Below are 16,808 nucleotides of genomic sequence, written 5' to 3'. Positions count from 1 at the left end.
TCCTTTCATTTCATTATTACATAGTGAAATATGTGTGTTTGTGAACAAGTGGGACTTCTGTGAAGTAGAATAGAGAAGTGAGTAAGTGATAGGGTTGCAAGCGATACTGTTTTCAGCTAGCGTGAGGAGGAAGTTGAACCACACACAGGTAGATAAAATTAAAACAACTAGTAGCCACAGTGATCTCTATTGAGGGCAAACATGTCTGTAGATGGAACAAAGTTATTGTTTGAGGGCTTCTTGCAGAAAAGAAAAGATACAATGGTAAGGTACATAGTCTTATAGCATTTAGATGTTTGGCTGCTGATTTCTTGTTTTTTTAGGTGACTGCTATCCTTCTCCTTTTTGTGTCTGTAGAAGATAAAGTGGACAACATACTGGTTCAGGCTTCAAAATACAACGTTGTTTTTCTACACAAAGAAGAATGGCAACGCTGTAAGTAGACGAGTATGAAGCGTGAGTTAATTAAATTAGTGATTAATTTACTGTTTAAGTCTTTAATACTGTTTTAAATACCTGAGCGAAGAATAGTTTGTGTTTACATAAAAAGATGAATAGATTTAGTCTTTTTTATTTTATGATGATTCAAATGTTATATCGTCACTGCTTTCTTTACAGTCACACTTAAGAGGCTATTACTACATTTACACAGTAAGTCTTCAGTCTTTTATTACAGTTAACACACAGTATGTGAAACTGCAATACAGTTAAACGTGGGCACATTTGCTGCACTAGTTACATAGTTGTGGTTTCATACTTTACTTTTACTTCAGTATATTTCATCTGCAAATGTACTTTTCATTCCGCTGAATTTATTTGACAGCTTTAATTTCTAGGTAATTTGGAGCTTCAATTAAAAATATAATGAATTAAAGAATATTTGCTATAGATTAGTCTATCCATCTGTATATATTTACATTTAATTTATCAGCATTAACTAAATAAGAACTTATTTAAAAGAATAATATTTGAAAGTTGGTCTCTCTGCTGGTACTTTAAGTATATTTTGTTGTTAATACAAAGTGATTTATTCTACTTTGTGGTATTGCTACACTCACTTCCACTTTTGCTTTGCAGCTAGTTAGGGAATATAGTATATAGAATATAGTATAATACATCGTTACCTATATGCGTGTCTATTCACTTCTTGGTCCAGGTGCAGTCTGTGCGAGAAGTCAACAGAGATGACAACAAGCGCTATATGTTTGAGATTATGATGACCAATGGAAAAAGAAAAATGCTGGTGAGTGGCAGAGTTAGTGTTGTCTTTTATCTAAGGGAATGAATCTGCAGGCTGTGAGTGTGGGGCCTGGTTTCACATGTCAACTTTAATCAGCTTCCTTCCCCCCAAACTCATACTTTGAGCTTGTTTGTAGGCAGCAGAGACCGCAGACCTCAGGAAGGAGTGGGTCGGACACCTATGGAAGGCGATGCATCTCTCTAACTCAGTGGTTTTAGACTCCAGAAATACGTAGTAAGTATGAGGAGGGCTTCGTATGCATGACAGATTAGAAGATTTACAATAATCTATGTTTGGACATCTGGACATTAACTCTTATCATTCATTGCATGCATTTCTTGTTTCAGTCCTACATCAGAATAGGTGAATTGCATTGCATACTTTCTTCTCCTCAGCCTTGCAGAGTGTGACCAGCGAGAGAGAAACAGCAGCAACCCCATCTGCAGCGACAATGTGATGGAGATGCTTCCTGCTCGGCCGCTCTCCGCCCCTGCCCCACCAAATCACATCGAACAGGAGAGCTGGAGCATCGCCTCATCCATCTCCACGTATCAGGATCTGAGCAGTGAGGAGGAGCCCACATACCAAAACACAATGCCACATTGTGGCTACCAGAATCAGAGTGGTAAACTTTAAATTAATTTGGTATTTTTATTCAATTTTATGTGAAGTATTTAAGTTTCACGTGGTGTTCAATTATTTTGTTTTTAGAAGACAGTCTCAGCAATCCTCAGTGGTCGAGCGGGTTGAGCAACACAGAGTCCAGACAGGAAGGAGACTATGATGTTTTACCACTTAGAAACAGTATGATATTAAACACACTGGACGCTAACCATCATAACATAACAAGAAGTATAATAGTTCAACCACAATGGGTAATTTTATGTGTCCTCAGAAATGTGTGAGATCAATACTTCAGCAGAGACGGAGGAAGGTGTGTACGACTACCCTCTTTCTTACAGGATGACTGAACATCAAGGTGAGACTAAGTTTTTTTTTTTTCTAGCTTTTAAATAATTAACACCTAAATAATAAAATGTGTTTAATTGAAATTTGTTTTTAAAGTTTCAGACCAACCAGAGAGCATCTATGACGTACCAAGCTCACTTAGGAGGATAGACGACACAACAGGTAAATCTTACTTTGTTACTGTCACTGTTCACATTGCCAACACGTCTCTTTTAATTACCTTCTCACTTGTTCTTGAAAGACAATACAATGGCAGAAGAGCAGGATAAGGAAGGAATCTACTGGATGATATCAGGTCATGTTTGAGTGCACCAATGATGGATTTCAGGGAAGCAACATCTGATTTTTTCTACATCAAAACTTTGAACCACATATATCTATTTGTACAGAATACATCTGCTGCTTAAAGCAGGCATCATGCATGGAGTGTAAACGGTGTTACCTTTCTTGAACCTTTCAAAACTAAAATAATATGTACAGCTATAAAATAAGGTTTGATTGTTGTATTTATTTCATTTGCTATATACAAGACCAAGAATCACACAGTAATTAATAACTAAAGGGAACATACTATTCTGAAATGTCTACATATACACACTGGTTCAGTCATAATATGATTCACAACAGTAAAATGTCTCTTCACGTTACCTGGTTCACAGCTTGAAAGTATACACCACCAACATTGATATTGCTATATTACTCACTTTGGACTGGTTTTGATGGGAATGGTTTGAGCATGGTCCTAAAAGCTATTACGGGTTTGAGGAATATAAAGATGTGCCTTGTTCCGGGTTACACTAGAAGGGAAGGAAAATAAAACATGCTAACATTTACCCTGAACACCTCAGTATATAATTTACCTTCATTCTATTGTTTATTTACTTCTCTTTAGAACATTTATCTGTGAATATTAAACATATATATTTTCTAATGTAGAGAGCAAGTGCCCGTTCTGTTTTCACAAACTCTTGGGCTGGTAAAAGATGGAGATGTTTGTAAACAGAAAATAATTTACACTACTGTACACATTATATGCCATAATTACAGTATATCTACAACACTGCGTTCCCAGAGAAGGATTAAAGTGACAGCTATTGTCACCTGATAGACATAATGGAAGCAGTGCCCATTAAACAAAAGCAATAAAGTAGTGCAGGTTGAAATGTGAGCAAAAATAAGGCATACAAATGATTTGTGCATTCTCAAAAGAAAACTAGTAGAATCAAATAAAATACAAAGAATTATACAATTAGTCTGATCAAGAATATGTGGAATCAGATAAGCAATAGATATATGCACTCTTATAAGAAGAAGCTTTAGTTTACTGTCAGAACTAATAATAATATTTGGTTCATAGTTTCACACACACACACGTGACACAAACTTGCAAAAATAAAAGGACTAAACAACAACTAGATCTAAACTGATCTTCACATTGTTTTTATTTAACCTTCACTGAGGTCTTTGCTTTACAGCGAATTTAAGAGCTAAGCTTGATTGTTAATAAGTGATAATTGTAGTGGTGTAACCGACTCAATAAACTATGATTAGCCGAAATAATTTGTTGAGTAAAGCTTAGAGTGAAAGTGCTCACTGTTTAACAGTATGTTCCAGATCCAACATCTAACTACCTCTCTTCCAGCTGAGAAGCAGCAGTAGTATCAGAAGAGGAAACTTTTTAGAAGCAATTACAGCTAGATAATTAAAAATGTTTCCTCTTACAAATTTTGTCTGGCCATCTGATGTTTAAGGTATCCTATGTTAAACATAGTAGTGCTTGGTTTAGAACTGTACTGAGTTATCTGCTTGTAGCTTGAGCAGTGTGTCTCATTACCAATATTAAAAGTATGTAGGTGCCACAACTTGGGAGTTAAGTGTAATGGAATCAGGCCTGTGCTTGAGACTGTTCCCTGATGAACTCCTCCAGAACAGTGATGATGCTACACGCTTCAGGCAGGTCACTGTGCTCTGCCCTAGCGTTCTGCAGCAACACATCCCCATTACCGCAGCCCTGTAGGAACTGGCAGCACCGAAACAGGGCGTAGTGGCTCATCTCTGCTTGCCGAACAAAGCGCTTCAGGGTGTTCATGTCCTGGATAGCCTACAGAGTGGGTGTGGTGGTTGATAGAAAAGAAATAAGTTCAAGTGAGGGAGGAGATTAGAATAAAGGAAAAAAATGTGCATCTGCCAATAGGAAGTGAGAGCCATAGTCTAGACAGGGGGACAGGCAGAATTTATTTGTCTGTTTAATCATTTTTAGTCACACTAGGGACAAGGTTTCACGGATGGCAATGATGGCCATAACAAGTATAGTTGGATTGGTATAAAATTTTGTACAGGATGAATTCCAATAACTCTACATCTAGCTCTATCACCAGGTGTTACTTTGTCCAGTACTTTAATGTACGACTGATGACTAAATGCAGCAACATTCCCATCAGTCTCAGCTGTCTTTTATGCTTAATGCTAGTAAACAAATGCAATAATACCAACACAGCATGCGGTCATTAGCAATTATTTAAAAAAAGCACCACTGTGTCTAGTAGAGTTTCACAAAGCTGCTAGCACGGCTATATGTTCTTAGTAATGTTTTTACAGTATACAGTATACTGAACTGAATTACAGTATATGAATATTTTATATTACAATGTAAGATTTATTTATTATATTAGTAGAATCTGCACAGGTATAAAACTGCACAGGATAAAGAGCACCCAACATTCTTCAAAATTCACAGAGAGGATTTCCTGCTTTTCTTAGCCATATGTCACAGTAAACTGAACTTTGGGGTTGGGTTTGGGCTGATGGTTGGATAAAATGAGGAATCTGGAAATGAATCTGGGATTGACACTAGTCCCATTTTTTAATAAAACGATTAATTGATTAATTGAACGCAGTTCTACAAAAATAACTTCAGAAACCTTGCTATAGATTGTCTATGCATATTTTTTCTCACCTTAAGTTTAAAGTTTTCCAGTATCTGTCTGAGCAAAAACGGATTACAATGTTCTGCTGCGTTTAGAAAGGCCTGAATCCAGTCATCACAGAAACGATTACTGACTGAGAAGAGAGAAAACATCTTTATTAGACTTAAACATTTTCCTTTACCAAATGCATCTCACAATGCAACGATGACTTACCTGTGTTAGAGAGTGTGGGTGGGCTGGTGGAGCAGTCTATAATCACGTCTGCCTGTGTGTCCTCTGAGATAGCGTTACACAGAGATGCTGTTGTAGTGTCCTGCTGGGACAGGCCCTGCAAACTGGCTGCTTTAATGAACCTGATGACAGAATTCAAGACGCATTTGACATCTAACAACCAGATGGCAAATAGTTTACAATAAATTTAAAGATATTGTAGTTGAGTTGCTGTTGTTGTTTGTGTGGCTAATACTTATTTGTGACCTCATTCACTCACCTGGACACGTCAGTCTTTGTCCTCTCTTCTGAATTTGTGACCTCCACGTGTGTGTGACTCAGAGCCTGTATAAAGAAATCTTAATAGGTGAAATACATTTTTCTGGGGACACAAAAATATATTAGGCTGTGTTTCAGTGATAACCATATAAATGGATTGGCTTTCAATATATTTCTAGGGTAATTAAGGTTATAAAGACACGCCCTGAAAAACCTGATGCTATAGATCTTGCTAAATTAACCGTTTTTCAATTTTGAGAATTTCAACCCAAAAGTCTGCGGACCCCACTGTAAATCCAAACCGCCTATCACACTTGAAAAAGAAAAAAGTGTTTTGTTGAGCATTTACAGTGGTGAAAATGACTCACAGCATGCAGCAAGAAGCTGATGTTGCTCTGGACCAGCTGCACCACCCGATAAATGTGCATCACAGACTCCTCGTACCACCGGCTCAGATAGGGACGCACCTCTGTTTCAAGGTTTTGCAGCTGACACACCCACAGAAGCACAAATCAATCTTGCATTAAAATGTTACAACAAATAAACATTATTACGCCGTTATATATAGTAGCTATATAGTCACTTACCTCAGGGGTTTGCAGGCTGCTATGCAGGCCTTGGACATATTTATCAAGCTCTAATCTGAATGTATGTTTGGGTCAAGGAGGTGAAATACTGCCTCATGGTGCAACAATACAATGATACTGAAGCACTACATCAATGCAGGAAAGAATATTTTGTAATAGCAAAGATTGGGTTTTTTAGAATTTTTCATAAAGGATATAGGTTCAGTCCTTTTTCAGAGCCTCCCATAAAGCAGATGACATACCCATTTCCATCAGCATCAGGCTGTTCAGGAGACCTTTCCTGCTCTAGGAGACAGCAGTAGCAGCCAACCGCCTGCTCTGGGATACTGTGGATTATCAATACATTTGTATCCACTAGATTAATTATTTTGTTCTGGTCTGAGTGTGCTAGTGCTGAAGACTGTAATGGAATATGTACGATTATTACCTCAGTTCCACAGTGGCGATGTTGCCCATACCTCCTAGCAGGGCTCCTTTGCTCAGCCTCCTTGAAATGTAGGTTCGCAGCTCAGGTTCTGCCTCTGATGGCAGGCTGCTGTCAATTAGTGTCAGGCTGTGGGCAGGGGAAAGAGTCAGTATGGATACACAGAGCCAGTGAAGATGAGGAGAAATTTGGAAACCACTCAAGTCAATGGAGAGAAGATGGAGAAAGCATGATCATAAGCCACACCCAACACAACACACAACTGAGTCACATAGCGGTAAAGGTGCATTTTCCTCCTAGGTGTAAAAAAACATGTAGTCACTCACAGGACATACAGTATTTTGCCATTGTTCTACAACACTGTACGAGAAATTCAAAGGAAGTTCAATCATTTTTATCTATTCCGCTTGATTGAGATTGTGACAGACCTAAAGGCCATGTAACTCAGCAGCACAGCGATGACCCATCAGTACAAAATCACAAATGAAAGCAGCATTGACTCCAGGTTGATTTCTGGTGGCAGCTTGTGGATACACCAATGCACAACAGAGAAAGCCAAAGAGAAAAGACCACTAAAAGCAACGAGAAGGTAGGTGGATGGCTCCTTTGTTACCTAAAGTCATCGTGACTGGTTGTGGAGTCTGCTCGTCTCTGGTTCCATGCCACATTTTCCCCAGTAGCCTCAGATCTAAGACAGTTGACAGTTTACTCATCACCCAGTTAGTTTTTAATGCATAGGTCTGATTCTACCTGCGTGAGTCACTGAACAGGAGACCACAACAACTAAAGAGGATAAGAGTGCATGTTAATTCAAACAGTGATACATAAAAACATTCATTACACACCAGGGAATTTTCCTGTGAGTTATCGTGAATAATAATTTGTGTGATATAATGTAGGTTACAGAATACAAGTGCTAACAATTCCTGCCCCACGTAACGCCACAGAGAAAGTTGCAGCAGAACTGTCACATTAAGGCAACGCCAGCTTTACAGAAACTAGGACAAATGGTATTGACAATTACCTTGTGCCTTGATAAAGATAGATTGTGTAGTAGCAGTTCAGCTGAATTTTCTGGCTGTATCCAGCAATTTCTTCGTTGTCAAAGTCATCTCTCTCTTCCACGTCAATTGAATCTTGGAAGGAAGATGTTTGAGAGGTAAACATGATCCTACTGCTGCACAAAGCAAGCTAGCAGCCGGTATTTAACAGTGAGATGTTATTATTGCTTAGCTGTGCTACGTTAGTGGGTAGTTATAATTAATGTTGTGACCTCCAACTGATATTATAAGCGAACAAACAGCAACACTTGTGAAGAGGGTATCCTTTTCTCGAGTGTGTGGCTATTGCGCATGTGTCGTCGGTACGTTTTAAAATACGTCCGACTGTGATATGAAAGTCGCATGTTGGTTCCGAGGCCAAACGTTAGGGTCTAATAAGTGTTTTAATTAATCAACGGGTCATAAAATGATAACAGAAACAGCATGTACTGTTACGATACGATGCCTTGTCAGAATCGATTTATAGAAAAACACTTAAATGCAAATATATATTAACAAACAAGGATTTGTTGGATATTTGTTATACCACTAGATGACACACTAGGGTCTGGTGGATGGTGGACACCCGACGCCATCTTTAAATCCGCCAGTTGTTGTTGGTGTTAGCTTTAGCTGGATTAACTGTTGTTTTATTGGATTTACAAGAAACAATGGGAAGAAAGAAGAAAAAGCAAATGAAACCTTGGTGCTGGTATCCTTGTATATATTTTACATTTTGTGTTATAACGTCGTTTTTCCCCTATCGGTTTCTGTAGTTTACAGCGTTATCCTGTGTTTTATGCTAACTGTAGCTAAGCTAACTTGAGCATCGGGTATTAACGTTACAGCGGAGTTGCAGTACATGACCACAATGGCCACCGTTGTTTTGTTTATGTTTAATATAAAAGTCGGAAATTAGGGTTTTAACGTTTCCTTAACCGCAATCTCAGGTACTGTAACAGAGATTTTGATGATGAAAAGATTCTCATTCAGCATCAGAAGGCCAAACATTTCAAGTGCCACATCTGTCATAAGAAGCTGTACACTGGTCCTGGACTCGCAATCCACTGTATGCAGGTGAGGAAGCACTAGTAATGCAGTCCATGCACGTACAATACAAAAACAAGCACATCTTTATATACGAACAATATCTGACTGCACCACTTCTATTGTAGGTTCACAAAGAGACCATCGATGGAGTTCCCAATGCACTACCTGGAAAAACAGACATTGAACTTGAAATATATGGCATGGAGGGTATTCCAGAGAAAGACATGGAGGAGAGAAGAAGAGTCCTAGAACAAAAGAACCAAGGTGACACTAAAACATCTTAATGTAGTCTACTGTTTTTTGTGATTTATTCTGGATGCTTATTGTACTACTGCCTGTTTATCAGAGACGCAGAAGAAAAAGCAGAACCAGGACGACTCTGATGATTACGATGAGGATGATGAACCTGGTCCCTCCTTCCAGCAACCCACTGCAGCCCAGCCGCAGACAGGGTACATCCCCCATATGACTCAACCTGGCATGCCTTCTGGCTCTGGTACTTCAGGGATGCCACCAGGCAGTTACTCAGGTGGGGAACAATTACTATACTTTTATAACTAATTGTAAATTATAATATATTGATGTCATGTTTCTTACTATGGGTGATCGAACAACTATTATTTATTTTCATGTTTACATTCTACTAAATCAGCCCCATATGTCTTTTATGATATCAAAATTAAGTATGTAGTCTAATATTGTGCTGTACAGCTATACTTGTTGTGTTTTAAAATTATATTTAAATGATCATTCAAAAAAAAAAAAGCTTTTGTGATTTTATGCGTGATGCGTTTAAGTGTTATTGATATTGGATTACATAGCAGGATTTACACCTTTGTGAAATGGGTCATTTTGAAGTTTGCAAAGGTATATGTGGCAGGGATTGCATTAAATAGGAGGTATAGCTAATTAAGTGACCAGAGAATATATTTTATGTGACAACAAGATAGACTTACTAAAAATTATCTTTTTATTTTAGGAATTCCCCCAATGATGCCAGGTGTGCCACCAATTATACCAGGAATTCCCCCTGTAATGCCAGGGATGCCTCCAGGGTAAGAATTTGGCATTATTAGTCAAAATTTTTCACTTCCATGTTCACTAGATCTGTTTTTTAAATGTGGACTTTATTTATCACATACTTAGGATGATACCAATGGGTGGGTTGCTGCCTCCAGGTCCAGGGATGCCTCCAATGATGCCAGGTGTGCCACCAGGTAACAGCCATTACACATCTTTAGAAAACTTGTACCTCAGTGTTCTTCAGTTGTTGTAATTTTTTTTATGTTGTAAACTTGTCATGGTATATAATGAATTTCTGGTCTCAGGCATGCCTCCTCCTGTGGGCCACCGTCCGGGCATCACACACTTGTCTCAGGTCCCCCCTGCTACAAATGTGCTGAGTGGACCTGTAATTTCTGCTGCCTCAGCACAGCCTGATGTTACAAAACCTCTGTTTCCCAGTGCTGGGCAGGTAAAACACAATTTACCTATGTGCTATTTCCTTCTCAACACTCTTCTCTTAAATAATAAAGTGAGTAGGTGTCTGGGTACAGACAGGTTGATATAAAGGTCTTTTTACCAAAATATTCCTTTAACTTAAGGATATTTTTTTACTTTATTCCTGTGCTACAGATGGGCAGTCGGGTTGCAAGCACAAGTGCAGCCTCAACGAGTGCAGAATCTAAGTCCACTTCCCCTAAAGCTCTGTGCCCTGTCACATCACAAGTATGCACCTCTGTGCCTGCTCGACTCTGAAAACCTGCAGCTTTACAATTAGCATGCACACAATTGTGTATAATTTGCTTGTGGTGTAGTTGAGAAGTTAATTCTGCTTTATTTGCCAACACTGTTTTAGCAAGAGATGATGAAATCTAAGCATTTACATGCAAAGAAAATACTTTTAAAATGTTTCTTGTAACTTCTATCAATATGAATTTGTTTGCCTTTTCTTTCTGCTACAAATCTGCATTTATAAAATACTTTTGGCACCATACAATACACCAACAAAAGCAAAAACTGTTCATTTATGCAGATTTGTAAAATGGCTGTAAATAGACATCTTGTTTTTTAACTATTGTAGGAAATATATCACAGCATGCTTTTTTGGATTTGGTTTATTGTAGCTTTCAAGAAATAGGTTTTACTTTGGTCATACTTTACAGGGTACATTTCCCATAACGTAGCAGTGATGTTAACATGTTATAGAGATAACTATAACAGGTTTTACAGACTTAGTATTAACACGTTCAATGCACATGCCCACACGAGGCCTTATGTGATCATATATTTGAGCACTCACATGCTCAAATATATGATCACAAGAATTGGAAAAAATATGGAGATGCAGGTAAAATCACCCGACTCAGTTTCTGCTTCTTCTTTTCTACTCAGACATGTTGCTGTTCAGTTTAAATTTGTTTTAGTTCTTTGAGCCTTACTGTAGTATACTGCAAAATCTAAGTACATAAAAGCAAGGATTTGCTTGGATATCACTACAGATAGAGTGAGGGAAGTATGTTTTTCTGATGCAAACATTAGAGTAAAGTGGCCTCTAGACACAGTCCAGATGAACTGATAAATGTCAAGCCTAAAGAGACCAAATACACATTTTCTTATGGGAGTAACCTCTAAATATGACTGAAAGTGTTCAGTTCAAATTAAATTTCATTTGAGTAGATTCTTTAATGTTTTCCTCTCTGCTCCCTCAGAGTCAGCAGACAGTCTCTGGGTCTCTGCACCCTCCATCCTCTACCTCTTCTGAATCGTCAAAGCCCACATTTCCAGCCTACACTCAGGCCACTGCAGCTGTGGTCAGCCCCAACAGTAGCAATACAGTCTCAAAGCCTCCCTCTACTGTCACCAGTAAGCCTGCCACCCTTACCACCTCCAGTGCAACCAGTAAGTTGATCCACCCTGATGAGGATATCTCACTGGTAAGTAGTCCATCTGGAACTGTCTCTTTATAGTTTTTACAGTTAGTAGTTCTGCAGCTTGGGAGTCTTATAATAACAGTAAAGGTTTCTCTCAACTTTAAAAAGTGAAAACAGGCCTTTCTTGAATAAAAGTCATTCTTTTTACTTGCTATTAAGGTACAGAATTTTAAGGTGAAATTGTTCCTCCTCTCATCTTCTTTCTATGTCCTTCAGGAAGAGTTGCGAGCTCAGTTGCCCAGGTACCAGCGCAATATTCCCCACCAAAGCCACGCCACTACTGCTGCCCCATCAGTGGGCCCCGTGAGTGGAATGATGGCTTCTCAGCAGCCCAACATGAGGCATCCCATATCTGGTATACACCATATAACTCTGTTTGAGGCATTGATAGTTGGTCCAGACTGACATAACTATTAGATGTTACTGACTACAGTAACATTGAACCTCTGTGGTCCTGTGCTAATCACCAAATGTACTGTAAGCATTCAAACTTGCTAAAGTAACATGGTAACATGTCACTGTTAGCATGTGGCTCAAAGTATCACTGGGCCTAATTGATGTTATTTTAGAAAGATCGTAATTACAATGTTTAGTCTCTTAATAGTGTTCATGTCAACATCCAAGTTGTAATTATTACTGGGAAACAAATACTGAACTGCCTGAAAGTCAAAGCCTCTGTTTTGGTGTAATTTACCCCAAATTTAATGATTGTGGTGTTAAATGTAGTGTCAATATATAGTACATTAATATAGTAAATTCATCTACACAACACTTTAATCCCTGATGACATGAAGTCATAAACATTTCTACCATCCTTCACCTGTGATGTGAACACATTAATACAGCCTCACAGACTTGCTAACATGGCCATGGACACTACACATGTTTCATTTTTATTAAAAAGCCCACAAACCTGTGTTGTTGCAGGCCAGTATGGTGGTCCACCACAGGGGATGCCAGGCTACATACCAGGAGGGATGACTCCATATGGACAGGGCCCTCCTGTGGTTCCTCCAGGGTTTCAGGGAGCCCCTGCAAGGCCACCCATGGGCATGAGACCTCCTGTCATGTCTCCTGGAGGCCGCTACTGAAGCCTACAGGCCTCTCTTGCATAGGTTTGGACACTCAACCCTTTTCTAATGTCCTGAGCTGCTAGTAGATAAACCAGTATTGGCATTTTAGCTCCACGGCGTACTGTTTATTCTACTGCTGAGCTATGAGGAAGAGACACTGACTAAGTCACAAACAAAAAAAGCTATAAAAGCATCACAGAGCTGGGAAATATTTATACTGTACCTAACCCTAACCAGCACTATGAAGTGTTTCAACCTATCTCTGTTCTGTGGCTTTTTCCTTCTCGTGTTTCATTTAGGTGTATAGAAGTGTAGTAGATATGGTTCGTAGTGTTGTGAAGGCGCTGGAGTTACATGGGCAGTACCCACCCAATATCAAGGCAAGTTTATGTAAATACATTTCTGTTCTAAGCTAAACAGTGAGGCCTTCACAGCACATTGTGCTGTTGGACTTTGTGTCCCCAACTTTGTTTGGTGAGGGCTTCAAATAACTGCATTTATTTGGCTTTGTGTTAATTTAATGAGTAATGATTCCCTTAACCTTAAGTAGAGGAAATGGTACATGTATTGTTGTATAATTGTATTGTAATAAACTGTGGCAAAAGTTTAAGACTCTTCTTTGCGGGATGTTAGTGGGGAAAATGTCACAGCAGGTTTGTACTCATTAGAAACTACAGTGTTTTTGTTGTCTTGAAGTTGAACATTTAGAAACAATATTATTTTTCATTGATGCTCTGTACATGGCACTGGCAGGCTGACCTTTGACACACTGAGTGCACTGTACAGCTGCATAACCTCTGAGTCACAGTGGCTGCAGTGCTAAAACACAGATTTCTCTTCCTCCCTGTAGCAATTCCATGGGGGACTGGCTGAGGCCCTGTCTCAGTGTAGCCCTGTTTCAGCCTGAGGCAAGTCTCACCATTTTTTTGTCTTTTCATTCATTATCAGGGGCCCTCACAGCTCATATGCTGTTGGATCTCCATGTCCCCAAACTTGCAGCAAGTTTGGTGAAGGCCCTTGTTTGTGTTACTGCGTTGAGATACCATTTTCCTCAGGCATGTCGGGTTGGCAGACCCTGGTCCTGGAGGGCCACTGTCCTGTTTGTTTTCTAACCATTCCAGCATGTACAGGTTCTGATTGGCTTAATACACCTGATCCAGGTAATCAGCAGGGTGTAGGGCAGTGATAGTTAAAAAACAAGCAGGACAGTGGCTGTCCAGGACCAGGGTTGGCTACCCCTGGCTTTTGTGAATGATGTTCTTGTTAAGCTCTGTGGCATTCTGTACTGGTGAGAACATCAAGAAGCTCTGTTTTCATTTAGCATTAATTTAGCTTTAATGAAAGTATAGAGCTTTTAAACAAATCTATTGCTTTAGCAGGTGATTTGGGTCAGGTCTGCAGCCATTTGTACATTGTGTGTTGGGAGGCTTGTGATGAACTAATGACTTTTCATATGCTTATTAAAAGGCTTTACTACTTAATCCTGTTTGTTTCATCAGCTCTCCTCTCTTGATCATTTGAATTTAACTACTTACATGAAGGAGAAACTCTACCAGTAACAGGTTAGTTAAAGCTGTAAGTACCACTGCTGTAATTTTAATTTATGTTGACATCTGCTTTTTATGCGCTCATATAAAGAGATCTTAATGTCTGGATCTCTTTAAAATAATAATCCCACCATAATTCTTAGATATTTTACACTTGAATTCATTACGATCTTGAAGAACACCGTAGTTAATACTCAAGTGAAGTATCTCTCCACTGCTTCTACTAGATTTGATCAGCACTGTAGCATAATTTATGGTGGAAAAAAGCTAAATTAAAACCAAAGATTTTAATATTTTACACAAGTCCATGTCACATTCTCCACTGGTAAGTATTGGCTCACAGAAATTAGTTTAATAAGCCTTTACCTGCTTTAGAAGAGTAGTATGGTTTAATGAACAGATTCAAACCTTTTTTCTTCTATTATTGTAACATACACCAGGCTGGCTGGTAACCTTTCAAAGAATTGAGTAAAAAAAAGTCAAGTTTACCCATAATTGTCTTCAGGATTTGTTATGAAAACTGTGATGTCTGTGTCTGAATGTTTTTCTTTGAATAAACCAGTTCACAAACTAATGTGTCTTTGTGATGTTTTACCTCCATATTATGTATTTGAATACACAAAAGACCATTACCTCTTGGTATACCTGTAATACGGTGTTATGAACATGCCATATTGAGAAATGACTAATCTTGGTAATAATTCAGCAAGGTAAATTATTTATGAAACTTTGTAAAATTGAGTTTAAGTCAAGTCTGAAGTATTGTTTTTTTGCAGAACTGCATTTTCTCAATATTAGCTATAGGAATTTTGGCACATTTATAATTCATTTTAGTTTTGCTTTTCCTCTGAAAACCATTTAGGCTTTTTTGCTCACTAAAAAGTCTCTGAAGTGCATCATAGACTGAAAAGGATATAATTACCTGCAGAACTGTATTCACCATGTCTCTGGTCAAAAGGTTAGGGAGAGACTTGCTAAAGACATTTTTTTTGAAGGGATATAAGCTTTGAAGACCCATGGATAATGCTGTTGAGAGATTTCTGACATAGAATGAAGCTTGCAGTTTGTCAGATTTAGTACAGAGTACATTGTTCAAGGGGACTCCGGGAAAATCTTATGGACTCTTGAACACCTGCACCAGTGGTCATCCATCAGAGAGGGTGCCGTTTCCTGACCTACAAGTGATGCATGTGAGAACCACTGGATGATGTTTTTCTGGTTTGGTCTGCAGGAGATAAGCAAGAGGAAAAAACAAAACAATTCAATACTCATTAAACAGACTATTCTATTCTCACAGAACTGCAGCATCTAATTAGACTTTAATTATTAAAGTTTAAACATGTACATCACTTTAAGTTTGTTTTGGTGGCGGTGCCATTACTTTTAATCACATGGTACATGGCCGAGCAGTTTGTGAATACATACTACATACATGCTGGCTTTGTTTTCTGTCCCCCTTCAGGTCACACCAGAAATAACATGGCAGAAAACGATGCTGTGTGGTTGACCAGCAGCCTTGCACCTTTGAAACATCCTAAATGAACAAACAAATCACTATGTGCACATTGATGAAGAAAAAACACAAGAACCAGAAATTGGAGAACACTCTTAATCAGTTTAAGGAGAGTTCTGGGGGACTTCCTGAACTTTACAGAAGTGGAGAGGGCCAGAGCCAGGGGTGGCTGCTGACGGCTACCAGCGGAGTGGGTCTCTAAAAATTTATTATTTTATAATATAATCAATATTATATAAGAAGGAGTTGTAAAACAGCAAATATTTTCTTACCTTATTCAGTACTGTCTTTGTTCTAAAAAGTATTAACAACTTAAAGTTGATTATGATCCACAGTCCAGCGTCAATGATGACAGCTTCTTCAAAAGAATGGAGACACAGAACAAGTCAACGTTAACCACAGTGATCATCAACCTTTCTGTGAATCAATTACACACAGCAGATGTTTTCTGCATGATTTCTTACTGTAACCATTGTGAGTCCACCTTTCAAAGATCAAATTGCACCTGCAGCAGCAAATATATGAAATATAATAAACCACTCTGGTCAATCCAGTCTGTAACATATGTAATAATGTATTTTAAATAGGATACAGAAGCTTCAGAAGCTCAAGATAAACCACCCAGTATCTCAAACATTTTCTTGATCACGCCAATCAAATCACCTGGAGAGGACAGCTGGAGACGATTACTCATTTAGTGGTGTGGTAGAATTAGAAAAACCTGCAGTCGCATTGGATTGGAGCCCACTTAACATTATAAAGAGTCATAAAGTTTCCTATGCACCGGTTTTGTGCGTCAGTATTAAAATACACTACATTAAGTACTGAGGCCTGTGGTTAGATGGTCATGTAAAAGTCTTTATATTTGTTATTGCAACATTCTCAGACATTATATAAATAGTAAAAAAAAAGTTTGGTACTTGGCCAGAAAACTTATTCTAGTGGTCAGACGTACACTTTTAGAAGACAGAACAGGAAGCAAAACTTGAATTAGCTGAAAATAAGTAGGCGATACA

General features: G+C 38.6%; 3 protein-coding genes across 7 annotated transcripts; 2 read left to right on the top strand and 1 right to left on the bottom strand.

The window, feature by feature from the left end:
• Positions 1-110: 110 nt before the first annotated feature.
• LOC113152267 lies at positions 111-2,586 on the top strand. Of its 3 annotated transcripts, XM_026345430.1 has the most exons (10): positions 111-264; positions 358-435; positions 619-651; positions 1,157-1,243; positions 1,377-1,474; positions 1,636-1,865; positions 1,952-2,044; positions 2,136-2,219; positions 2,306-2,371; positions 2,451-2,586. In XM_026345430.1, the coding sequence occupies exons 1-10, from the start codon at positions 202-204 to the stop codon at positions 2,513-2,515; spliced, it is 897 nt and encodes a 298-aa protein (XP_026201215.1). In that variant the 5' UTR covers positions 111-201; the 3' UTR covers positions 2,516-2,586. The 3 variants fall into 3 exon arrangements, with proteins under 3 accessions (XP_026201215.1, XP_026201204.1, XP_026201197.1); XM_026345419.1 differs by having other exon boundaries at positions 1,955-2,044; positions 2,306-2,586; XM_026345412.1 differs by having other exon boundaries at positions 2,306-2,586.
• A 111-nt stretch (positions 2,587-2,697) lies between these two features.
• Positions 2,698-7,990, bottom strand: c8h17orf75 (chromosome 8 C17orf75 homolog). The gene is made up of 10 exons (XM_026345401.1): positions 7,661-7,990; positions 7,250-7,324; positions 6,640-6,765; positions 6,410-6,538; positions 6,213-6,273; positions 5,994-6,113; positions 5,627-5,691; positions 5,350-5,489; positions 5,166-5,269; positions 2,698-4,310 (listed from the first exon to the last, which is right to left on the bottom strand). Exons 1-10 carry the CDS (start codon positions 7,801-7,803, stop codon positions 4,095-4,097), a joined length of 1,179 nt encoding a protein of 392 aa, XP_026201186.1. The 5' UTR covers positions 7,804-7,990; the 3' UTR covers positions 2,698-4,094.
• Positions 7,991-8,233: 243 nt separating this feature from the next.
• Positions 8,234-14,835, top strand: LOC113162283 (BUB3-interacting and GLEBS motif-containing protein ZNF207-like). Of its 3 annotated transcripts, XM_026360349.1 has the most exons (12): positions 8,234-8,388; positions 8,627-8,753; positions 8,852-8,990; positions 9,073-9,255; positions 9,706-9,781; positions 9,873-9,943; positions 10,055-10,200; positions 10,362-10,454; positions 11,438-11,662; positions 11,876-12,014; positions 12,587-12,774; positions 13,032-14,835. In XM_026360349.1, the coding sequence occupies exons 1-11, from the start codon at positions 8,348-8,350 to the stop codon at positions 12,748-12,750; spliced, it is 1,404 nt and encodes a 467-aa protein (XP_026216134.1). In that variant the 5' UTR covers positions 8,234-8,347; the 3' UTR covers positions 12,751-12,774; positions 13,032-14,835. The 3 variants fall into 3 exon arrangements, with proteins under 3 accessions (XP_026216134.1, XP_026216129.1, XP_026216143.1); XM_026360344.1 differs by having other exon boundaries at positions 12,587-14,835; XM_026360358.1 differs by lacking the exon at positions 10,362-10,454 and having other exon boundaries at positions 8,236-8,388; positions 12,587-14,835.
• The last annotated feature ends 1,973 nt before the right edge of the window (positions 14,836-16,808 follow it).

The sequence above is a fragment of the Anabas testudineus genome, chromosome 8, assembly GCF_900324465.2.
Source record: "Anabas testudineus chromosome 8, fAnaTes1.2, whole genome shotgun sequence".
Lineage (NCBI taxonomy): Eukaryota > Metazoa > Chordata > Actinopteri > Anabantiformes > Anabantidae > Anabas > Anabas testudineus.
This window is presented reverse-complemented; position numbering and strand designations above follow the sequence as displayed.